The 12,263-nt window shown below is 47.1% G+C and overlaps 1 protein-coding gene across 2 annotated transcripts in view; it reads right to left on the reverse strand.

The window, feature by feature from the left end:
• MICU2 (mitochondrial calcium uptake 2) overlaps positions 1–12,263 on the reverse strand; it is a 535,492-nt gene that overhangs the window by 41,422 nt on the left and 481,807 nt on the right. The window contains exon 7 of one of the 2 annotated variants that reach the window (XM_063951666.1): positions 10,317–10,364. The exons of the other annotated variant lie outside the window; for it this stretch is intronic. Within the exon in view, the coding sequence (XP_063807736.1) occupies positions 10,317–10,364 (48 nt within the window). The remainder of the gene's footprint in view (positions 1–10,316; positions 10,365–12,263) is intronic. 2 annotated transcript variants of the gene reach the window in all.

Raw genomic sequence — 12,263 nt, forward strand, 5'->3', positions numbered from 1 at the left:
TAACTGTAGTTTATTTTCTCTCACCCCTGCTGCATATTTGACTATATTACCTACTATTTCTAGCTTCCTTCTGTACGGTCAGCCTCATATCTTCAGGAGAGTAGGCTGAGGTTTTACCTTAGTTTTCCTGGGATATGACACAATATTACTTTAGGTCTACAGCTGGATCGAAGAGAATTTAGCAGACCTGTGTCATATTCCAAAGATAAGAAAAGCTACCTGTTCACATAACTTAATGGCCATGAAAAATAAAGCAGTATGTATCAACGCTTGGGGAGAGATTAAGTGGAAAGAGATAAAGTACCAGCCCCTGCCATTTTTCAAACACAGCCTGTAACTTGGCAGTTAGGAGCGGACTGGCTGGTACTTTATCTCTCTCTAAGGTTTAGTACCATTTCCACTATGTTTGGTAAAAGCTACAGGGCGGCATATATAAAGTCAGTGCACTAAAATGACATGAAGTCGGCAATGTAATTTTCACCAGCAGTACGATTTGAGTGGCATGCAGGTCCAAATATGGTAGCGCTCCATAGCAAACCGCAGAGAAGCTATGCATATTATGGGGTATATGCAATTGCGGTCGAATTGCCGCAAATGTCGAAAAACGGGGCATTTTCAACAAAAAACCTGTCGAATTGGATTCGACAATGCAATACAGTACTTTTCGACAAAAAAATTGCCGTTTCAGATTCGACTTTTTGCAATTCGACATTTCTCCAATTCGACATGTCTGCAATGGTAAAAATGCGGCTTTTCGACAAAAGTATATTCAATTGAAGAATGTCGATTCAACAACAGTGCTTTTTGACAGTCATTTCATCAATTTCATTCCGCCTCATTTTGCTGTCGTGATCTAATAAATTTTTTTAAAAACATTTTTTTTGTGTGTTTTTTTTTATTGCTATTAGCATATCTATTTATATTAGAAGGGATTATCTACTTGGTTTGTCTATTTAGGAGCCACAAGTATTATTTAATAGATTTTTTGAAATAATTTTTTTTTCTTTTTTACTGACTAAAATAATATGGAGAGATCAGTGCATGTTTTTCAGTGGGAAGGGGTGGGAATGGGTTAAAATTCCTGAAAAAAATTGCGTGGGTTCCCCCCTCCTAAGCATAACCAGCCTCGGGCTCTTTGAGCTGGTTCTGGCTGTAAAAATACGGGGGGAAAAATTACAGGGGATACCCCGTATTTTAACAACCAGCACCGGGCTCTGCGTCCGGTCCTGGTGCCAAAAATACGGGGGACAAATCACTTAGGGGTCCCCCATATTTTTAACACCAGCACCGGGCTCCACTAGCTAGAGAGATAATGCCACAGCCGAGGGACACTTTTATACCGGTCCCTTCGGCCGTGGCATTAAATCCCCAACTAGTCACCCCTGGCGGGGTACCCTGGAGGAGTGGGGACCCCTTAAATCAAGGGGTCCCCCCCCTCCAGTCACCCAAGGGCCAGGGGTGAAGCCCGAGGCTGTCCCCCCCATCCAAGGGCGGCGGATGGGAGGCTGATAACCAAGTGTAAAAAAAAAAAGAATATTGTTTTTTGTAGCAGAACTACAAGTCCCAGCATAGGCGCTCCATTATATTCAATGGTGGGAACTTTGCAGGCAGCGGTTGACCGCGAGTAACCTCAACCGCTGACCGCAAAGTTCCCACCATTGGATATAATGGAGCGCCTATGCGCTCCATTGTATCTCGAGTGCGCCGCCTGACAGCTCAGAGGCGCACAGCCAATCAGGAGTGCCACGACGTGGCGCTCCCCGATTGACTGAAGGGACCCTCTTTGACAGCAGTCACGGGGGGTCCCGGCAGTCGGGGAAAGGGGTCCCATGTGTAAACATGGGACCCCTTTCAGTGCGTAGTCCGTGGTTTCCGTTTTTTTATTTTGCCAAGTACGTGGATTACAAACTCTGAAGAGGACCGATCTACACTGGATTGTTGTGAATATAATTTTATTTACAGGTACCCCGTGCATTCTACGTGGACAAGGTGACCGAGCCTCGTGTCAACATAGGTAAGTATGTGTGTATGTCGGTGTGCATGTATGTAATAAAGTTGTACTGTCACGGTGTGTGTGTACTGTTTTTATTTGGGTATTTTTTTGTAGTAGAACTACAGGTACCAGCGGGCCCGTTTCCCCCGCATGCTGCTACTTGTGGTTCTCCAAGTACCAGCTTGCGGGGGAGGCTTGCTGGGACTTGTAGTTCTGCTACAAAAAACAATATTCTTTTTTTTTTTAGACTTGGCTATCAGCCTCCCATCCGCCGCCCTTGGATGGGGGGGGGGGGGGGGGGGGGCAGCCTTGGGCTTCACCCCTGGCCCTTGGGTGGCTGGAGGGGGGGGACCTCCAGCCACTGCTCCAGGGTACCCCGGCCAGGGGTGACTAGTTGGGGATTTAATGCCATGGCCGCAGGGACCGGTATAAAAGTGTCCCCCGGCTGTGGCATTATCTCTCTAGCTAGTGGAGCCCGGTGCTGGTTGTTAAAATACGGGGGATCCCCTGTCATTCCCACCCCCGTATTTTTACAACCAGGACCGGCTCAAAGAGCCCGAGGCTGGTTATGCTTAGGAGAGGGGACCCCACGCATTTTTTTTCAGGTTTTTTTTTTTTAAACATTTTTGTGCCGTCCATGAAGTCGAATCCAGGACACACACTATTCGTCAATTGGTCCGTTTTGCGACAGCAGGACTGTCGAATCCGTTTTTTATTAAATATGTCATATTCGGGTCCCGGCGGCAAGGATTCGACTGTCTAATTAAAAAACGGTCGAATTCCAGCCAGGATTCGACCGCAATTGCATATACCCCTATGTGTCTCTGGGTGATTCCAAGTGAGACAGATCTAGGCCATTGTCCTCGATACCATGAAAAGGGCTTTTATGGTTGTTGACTGAGGGGGAAGGGGGGTGCAAATAGGTGTCGGCACGGAAAAGAACCACCTTTTGGCAGTGCTGTGGGCATGTAACCAGAGCTACACCATATGCTTATTAATGCGTATGCGGAGGGGGTGTTTATTTAGAATGGATCTCTTGCACCTAGCATGGTGTAGGTGTAAGCACTGATACTTGTGGTGCAGCAGCAGATACATTAGCATTTGATTTGCATCTGTACTTTAAAGTACAAATTGAATGTACCTTCAAAACCAATGTATCCAGACAGCTGTTGTAAAACTACATGTACCAGAATACCATGCTTACTTTCACCTGTTTCGCAAAGCACGCGGGGTATTTTACAAACCGTGTAGAACCACAGCTTGTCCAGACCTGCTTTAGTAAGCACACGAAACATCCATATAATAGTATATATTTAGGCCTCTGCTAATGCAACTAGTGACACAGTTACTATTGTTCCAACCAGATATCAATCTGCATCCAAAAATCTAACATTTAAAAATGTAAATGTAGAAACCACAGCAAAGCACATATCCAGACAAAAGTTATATATAAATACAACAATTATTTGCCATCTGGGTCTCTGCAATAATGGCAGACAGACAGAAATGTGTCGCGCTGCACCTTCTTATTACAGACTGCCCAGGCTGGCGAGAACCTTGGGCGGCAAATTTTTTCCCCCTTTCCTCTACTTGCCACATCGACACATGCTGGAAACACCTCTGTATGGCACTCCAGGGCCTCACACATGTGCCCAGATTACTGGCTGCATGGCAGGGATATGTCCTAGGGAGGGAAAGCTAGATCGGTATATTTATTATTTGCACTACAGACACTTCGTGTGTACATAGATTGTATTACCAAAAAAGATATGCTAGTACAGTATAGAATGTATGAGAGAAAAATGTGTGTGTGAGTGTGTGTATATATATATATATATATATATATATATATATATATATACACACACACACACACACACACACACACACACACACACACACACACACACACACACACACACACACACACACACGTGTGTGCCAGTAACAAACATACAATTAAAATATTAAAAAGGATATTTATGGTAGATTTACCATGGTTAAATCTCTTTCTGCGAGGTACACTGGGTTCCACAGGAAACACATTGGGGTGTATAGATGGATCTTTATCCAGAGGCACCAACAGGCTAAAGCTTTAGACTGTCCCAGGATGCATTGTGGGGCCTCCTCTATATAACCCCGCCTCCAGGCACTGGAGCTCAGTTTTAGTTAACCAGTCCAATGAAGAAGCAGGTAAAAGAAGGCAGATGTTAGTCACATAGAACCACATTCTCACAACAGGAGAAGGGACCAGCAGCTAATGCCATACAAATCTAAAGAAGCTAGGTGTGTCAGGGTGGGCGCCCTGTGGATCCCAGTGTACCTCGCAGAAAGAGATTTAACTATGGTAAGTCTACCATAAATTTCCTTTTCTGTAGCGGGGTACACTGTGTTCCTCAGGAAATACATTAGGGATGTCCTAAAGCAGTTTCTCAAGGCAGGGCACACACCTTAGCGGGTATGAGAACCCGGCGTCCAAAGGAAGAATCTTGAGAGGCGGAAGTATCAAAGGCATAGAACCTAATGAACGTGTTCACTGAGGACCACGTAGCTGCCTTGCACAATTGTTCTGCGGGCCGCCCAAGAAGGTCCATCAGACCAACTAGAATGGGCCTTAATAGCAGCAGGAGTCGTGAGTCCAGCCTGCGCATAAGCTTGTGCAATCACCATTCTAATCCATCTGGCCAAGGTTTGCTTATTTGCAACATTTGTGGAATCCAAACAGTACAAAGACTTGACCTCCTGATAGAGGCAGTCCTCTCCACATATATACTGAGAGCCCGTACCACATCCAAAGACCGTTCTTTGGAGGACAAGTCAAAAGAGATGAAGGCCGGAACCACAATCTCTTGGTTAAGGTGAAAAGATGACACCACCTTAGGCAAATAACCAGGGCGAGTTCTAAGAACTGCACGTTCACAATGAAATATTAAAAAGGGCGGACGACAGGACAATGCGCATAAGTCCGATACCCTCCTAGCAGAGGCAATAGCCAGCAGAAACAAGACCTTAGCTGTGAGCCATTTAAAGTCCACAGACTTAAGAGGTTCAAATGGAGACTCTTGCAGGGCATTCAAGACAACAGACAGATCCCATGGAGCCACAGGAGGGACATAGGGAGGCTGAATCCGCAGTACGCCCTGGGCGAATGTATGAAGATCAGGTATAGATGCAATTTTTCTCTGAAACCACACCGACATGGCAGAATTATGAACCTTGAGGGAGGCCAGACGAAGTCCTAAATCCAGGCCTTGTTGCAAAAAAGCCAGAAGTCTGGAAGTACTAAACTTGTAAGCATCGTAATTCTTAGCAGCACACCAGGTGAAGTAGGAATTCCAGACCCTATAATAAATCCGTGCAGAAGCCGGTTTGCAGGCCTTAAGCATAGTTTGAATAACCGCCTCAGAGAATCCTTTGGCCCTCAGGAGTGAAGCTTCAAGAGCCATGCCGTCAAAGCAAGCCTGGCCAGGTCCGGGTAGACACAAGGCCCCTGAACAAGGAGCTCTGAGCGTTGAGGAAGTAGAAGAGGACGCTCTATTGATAGACCCTGCAGGTCTGAGAACCAGTGCTGTCTGGCCCACGCAGGAGCAACTAGAAGTAGTATTCCTCCTTCTTGTTTGAACTTTCGCAGTACCCTGGGCAGGAGTGACACTGGAGGGAACACGTCGGGCAGCCGAAAGTTCCATGGAATTACCAATGCATCCACGAACGCTGCTTGAGGATCCCTTGTTCTTGATCCGAAGATCGGATCCCTGTGATTGTGTCGAGACGCCATCAGGTCCACATCTGGTAGACCCCACTTGTCCACTAGGAGTTGAAATACTTCTTGATGAAGACTCCACTCTCCGGCGTGCACGTCCTGACGACTGAGGAAATCCGCTTCCCAGTTGAGGACTCCCGGAATGAACACTGCCGATATTGCTGGCAGATGGCGTTCCGCCCAACTAAGGATTTTTGACACTTCCATCATTGCCATGCGGCTTCGAGTACCGCCTTGATGATTTATGTACGCCACTGTGGTGGCGTTGTCTGATTGTATTTGAACAGGCCTGTTCTGTATCAGAGGCAGGGCAAGAGTCAAAGCATTGAACACTGCCCGCAATTCCAGAATGTTTATCGGGAGGAGAGATTCCTCCTTGGTCCACCGACCCTGGAGAGAGTGTTGCTCTTGCACCGCGCCCCAACCCCGCAGACCGGCATCCGTAGTCAGTAGGACCCAGTTGGGGATCCAGAAGGGACGGCCCCTGCTCAACTGTTGGTACTGTAGCCACCAGCTCAGTGACAGATGAACCTCCGGAGTCAAGGAGATCATTTGAGACCTGATCCGATGAGACAGGCCATCCAACTAGGAAAGGATTAACCTCTGCAGAGGGCGGGAATGAAATTGAGCGTACGCTACCATGTTGAAAGCAGACATCATGAGGCCTAGTACTTGCATCGACGAGTGTATCGACACTCTAGGGCGAGAGAGGAAGAATCTGATTCTGTCCTGAAGCTTCAGGACTTTCTCTGGAGACAGAAACAGTCTTTGGCTGTGTGTGTCCAGCAGTGCCCCCAGGTGGACCATGTGCCGAGCAGGGACAGCGAAGACTTCGTCCAGTTGACTAGCCAACCGTGAGCTTGTAGGAAACGTACCGTCAGTTGCAAATGACTGAAGAGGACATCTTGGGAGTTCGCCAGGATCAGCAAGTCGTCCAGATACGGCAGGATCCTGATTCCCTGACGACGTAGATGAGCCGTCATCACGGCCATAACCTTGGTGAAGATCCGAGGGGCTGTGGCCAGTCCAAACGGCAGAGCCTGGAACGGATAGTGAAGGTTGCCAATAGCAAAATGCAGATATTGCTGATGTGATATGGCAATAGGTATATGCAGATAAGCAACTTGTATGTCCAGGGATATCATATAATCTCCGGGTACTATGGCCAGTACAATCGAGCGCAGCGTTTCCATATGGAACTTTGACACTCGCACAAATTTGTTTAGTGATTTGAAGTTGAGTATAGGCCGGTAAGACCCATTGGGTTTCGGGACTAGAAACAGGGTCGAGTAGTATCCACTGCCTCTCAGGGACAGAGGTACCAGCACTACCACTCCTGTTTCCAGGAGGGAACGCACAACCAGGTGTAGAGTTTGCGCCTTCAACGGATCCGAAGGAATAACCATTGTGCAGAACTGGCGAGGGGGACGTCTCTTGATAAGAGATTGCGTACCCGAGAGAGACGACTTCTCGCACCCATGCATCTGAAGTGGTCTTTAACCAGACCTGGGTGAACTGCAGAAGTTGGCCTCCCACGCTGGGGTCACCCAGGGGGAGGCCCGCCCCGTCATGCAGCAGGTTTGTCTCGTTTGGAACCAGGTTGACGGGCAGCCCTGGATTGTTTTGCTTTGGGCTTAGTGGTTTTGGGAGCACAAGCTTGTCTCAGTATGCCCGACTTTTTGCTTACCCTTGAGGTCGAAAGGAACGAAAAGTGGTACTCTTTGCCTTCTGTACAGAAGGGTTAGTATTCGGGAGAAATGCAGTCTTAGCAGCTGCTAAGTCAGTCACAATCGTATTCAGATCTTCCCCAAACAGGATGTCTCCCTTAAAAGGGAGTACCTCCAAGGTCTTTTTGGAGTCCAGGTCCACCTTCCAGGACCTCAACCACAGAATACGGCAAGCCAGGATGGATGTAGTTGATGCCTTGGCCGCCATTACACCTGCCTCAGAGGACGCATCTTGAATGTATTGGGAGGCGGTGGTATTATGAGACCGATATTGTCTGGCAGTATCTGATATCTATTGAGGCAGCTCATCCTCAATTGCCTGAACCCATGCTTCAATTCCTTTTGCGTCCCAGAAGGCTGCTGTAGTTGGTCTATGTACAGCACCTGTAAGGGAGTAAACAGACTTCAGGCATCCCTCCACATGCTTATCTGTCGGTTCCTTCAGTGAGGTGACAGTGGTGACAGGCAAGACTAGATGACACCACAAGATGGGTGACATGGGAATCCACTGGCAGTGAAGTTTCCCACTTGTTACACAACTCAGCAGGGAGAGGATAACGAGCTAGCATCTTTTTAGACAGGGAGAATTTCTTTCCTGGTGAAGACCAGGGTTCTTGACGTATGTCTACTAAATGGTCAGAATGCAGTAAGACTACTTTAGCTACCTTCTGACGATTAAACTTATCAGGTTTCTTAGACGCAGTAGTGGGATCTACATCATCATCGATTTGTAGAATTAGCTTAATAGAATCCACAAGGTCAGGTACATCAACCTGAGTTGTAGGTTCCTCGTCAGTAGCAGCTGTATCAGTGTCTGACGGGTCAGTATATTACCCATCCTCATCAGACGAATCATCTGAGATATTAGTGGATTGTGAGGAGGAAGCGGCCCGCTTAGATGACCCCGTTACGCCAGAATGACGTGGGGTAGGTTTCTGTCTAACCAAAGACTGATTTAATTGCTGCAGCTGGGTAGACAAAGAATCTGCCCAGAGCGGATTTACCACAGGGACAATATGTGACTGCAATGGCACAGGAGGTCCCATAGGGGGCGCAAGGCGTGTCACAAGCGTATTGAGCATAGCTGAGAACGCCACCCAAGGTGGCTCCTGATTGGCTGCAAGAGCTGCGGGCTGACTGGGAGATGTATGGCACATATTACACAGACCATCATGCAAAACTTCCCCCGCAGGCAAATTCTTGGTGCATGCGCTGCATGAGACAGGAGCGTCTGCGGATTTCCTGCCCTTTGTGTTAGACATGTTAGTGAATGTAACCGCAGAGTGTATGAGTAAGATACAGACAGAGTACACTACCTGCGAATAAATCCCCTAGTATGTGACAGTCGCAGCTAATCATAGAAGATGGTGCCCAGCGAGGGAGTGAGGGAGAGTGTGAGGCAACTCCAGGGCGGGAACACCAGCAGTAGATGGCACCCAGAGCTAGGGGAGGGGCTACAGACGAGCACCTTATCCCTTATGCTGGTCCTCACCACCGGGTACTGTAGAGCCTTATTAAACAGGATAGTTGACTATCCGACCCATGCTCTCATGCCCTGGTGGATATAGTGGGGTCCCTGCTCGGCCACAGTATCCACGCCAGCGACGCGGTCCATCTCTTAAGACCACGACCGAAATGCGATTTAATGGCGGGTCCCGCCTGGGGGACGCTCTTACCTCCTCCCTTAATAGCAGCCACGCGATACAGGAGAGCGACTGTGGTGGTGTGCCTAAGAACCGGAGCATCTCCGCCGCAAGTACCCGGGGACAGAGCCGCGGGAGTATGCGACGCTGCTGGGGAGGTGATGGAGCTGCAGCACAGTATGTCACACCGACATATGAAGTGCTGCAGCCCTTGAAGTCTTCTAAAAAAGCTTTTTCAGGGCTGCCTAGCACAGCCCCCCTGTTAAGTGAACTGCTTCATGCAGGCACCAACTCTAAAACTGAGCTCCAATGCCTGGAGGCGGGGTTATATAGAGGAGGCCCCGCAATGCATCCTGGGACAGTCTAAAGCTTTAGTCTGTTGGTGCCTCTGAATCAAGATCCATCTCTACACCCCGATGTATTCCGTGTGGAACACGGTATACCCTGCTGCAGAAATGAGTTCACAGATCAGCCCTGATCAGGTGTGCTCCTGTGCCTTTGAATGTATTGTATCCTCAGTAACTACCGTGACTGTGCACCCTGTACAATATTTTTGCAGTCACAAAGAATACGTTTAGGTTTTATTAATGGTAAAGATTCTCAAACCATGGCCCTGGATCAGAGTTGTGCGCTAATGACGCCACAGCAACGAATATATATGCAGCGACTGCGCAAAATTATGCAAATGTCTCAGCCGCCTGGATCTGTATTGAGACTCACGGATTCTCAAGTGTGAAAATATGAACATGTGAGTGTAAGCATTCCCTGTGTACACAACCATGTGACAGACTCCGCAAGCCCTGTGACACCCACTTTGCATATCTGAGCAATGCTTAGGTGCAATGGAGGTTCCAATCTCTCGCAACATCTACTGCCGCAGAGTCTCCCTTCTAACGATCTTAAGATATGGCCACTGTGGCTGTGGTGCTGTGAAAAAGATTGCAGCCGCATGCGGAAACACACCCATGCCACCACTTTTTGCGAAGACTTTAGGTCACCTCCCGGTCTCCAACTTGAACCGCAGAAGCCTTCTCAAATAATAGCAATGTCGCATGCAAATATGGACACTATCGCGTGTGCGCAGTGAGTGTTTGCTAGACTTTTGCACAAGTGCAGTAGCGAAAAAACTAATGAACTGCGCAAGCCGAATCATGCCCAATATCTTAATAGCGCATAAGGTAAGATATATTTACCTGCAAAGAAGCTGTCTTGAAATCCTTGGTTCCAAGAATCTTTTGCAGCTACAAACAGAATAAAAAATAATTTTAAGAAAAGCAAACATACATGCATTACTTTCTTTGAAGACCATCCCAATAGTGATATCAGTAGACATCTGCAATAGGAGTTGACCATAATTTATAAGTACATGGTCTTAAATTTGTTAATGTAGTTCTATCTATCAGCAAAATAAACGGAGACATATTGCCGCTGTTGCATGAGAGGGAAGAGTCCAGGATCTCTGTCAGAAGATGGAGATTTTCTTGGTCTCTAGGTAGCAGCTGTGGCAGGCCTGCTTGCGCAACTGATGGTGTCAGAGATGATCCAAAACTGAATCTTTGGACGAAGTTCGGATCAGTAATTCAGCAGGAGGCATGACGCATGCCGGGTGGTCTGCACCCGCAGCGAGTATGCCGGGGCAGTGTCCACTCGCGGCGGGCATGCCGGGGCAGTGTCCACTCGCAGCGGGCATGCCGGGGCAGTGCCCACTCGCGGTGGGCATGCCGGGGCAGTGCCCACCCGCGGCGGGCATGCCGGGGCAGTGCCCACCCGCGGCGGGCATGCCGGGGTAGCGTGAACCTTTCATTTTTCCTCGAAAAATTACATGGAGAATGTGCCTGGTCACTATAGACAACATCTCTTTTCTACCATCACCTCTAGGACAACAATATCCCACAAAGTATGTACCAAAAATAAATATAAAAACCATTTATTTCAATGCAAATATAAATTACATACCTTCCTGGGTCAGTCTCATTCCTCAAAGGCCAGCAAAAATAAAAAATTATTTTTGGTTAAACAGGATTATAGGAGCAGATTTCTGCTGTACAGATGACAACACTGATCTACTGGAGGAGAGACTGCATTCTGCGCGCACAATCACGTGTTTTTCCAATGTTTTATTTCAAACGTATTTATAAATGTTTTCACCGGGTTTAAATCGGAAGTATTTAAGAGATTTGGGTACCATCAATGTGTATTTAACACACATTCTAAAGATTAATTAGCAGGATATGACTTTTATACTATATTGTATTCTCTTCTCTTAAACATATTGGTTTTCTATTTTTTAAGAGTACCATTCAGATGAAACGTACCACAAAGGTTCCGCCTACAGGACAACATTTATTCCCTGGATGTGGGGTACGAGTGCTTCAGAACTACTTTTGGACTTAATACCAACTGAGAATTCTGAGGAATACTTACATAAGGTACTTTCTGATGTATACAATTATTTTTGTCAATTTAATATACTTTATTGCTTTTAAACGACACTATATGGTTGCTCCTCCTTGCTTGTAAGGAAAGATACCATCCATACTTTGAGGAGGAAGAAACAAGGACCCAAGAGAGTATACTCAAGGAATTGCCACTTTTTAATTTCCACTTGGTATGTTGATAATTGAGGATGATTAACATACATTAATATATATATATATATAAACTTCCAGAAGTTGGAAGTATATATATATATATATATATATATACATACACATATATATATATATATATATATATATATATATATATATAAAAACACAATAGTATTTTTTTACACATTATTCGGGTGGTCTTCAGTATGCCGACTGTCGGGATCCCGGCGCACAGTATACCGGCGCCGGAATCCCGACAGCCGGAATACCAACACTTTCTCTCCCTCGTGGGGGTCCACGACCCCCCTGGTGGGAGAATAAAATAGCGTGGCACACGTAGCGCGCCACCGTGCCCGCAAGGGGCTCATTTGCGCTCGCCGCGCTGTCGGTATGCCGGCGGTCGGGCTCCCGGCGCCGGTATACTGGTCGCCGGGAGCCCGGCCGCCAGCATACCATACTACACCCCATTATTCACCCAGTTGCTAGCTATCATGCTATGTGTTACAAGTTTTATTCTCCCACACGTTCCTATCCCAAACCCCAACCGCA

This window comes from Pseudophryne corroboree, chromosome 2 (assembly GCF_028390025.1).
Source record: "Pseudophryne corroboree isolate aPseCor3 chromosome 2, aPseCor3.hap2, whole genome shotgun sequence".
Taxonomy (NCBI): domain Eukaryota; kingdom Metazoa; phylum Chordata; class Amphibia; order Anura; family Myobatrachidae; genus Pseudophryne; species Pseudophryne corroboree.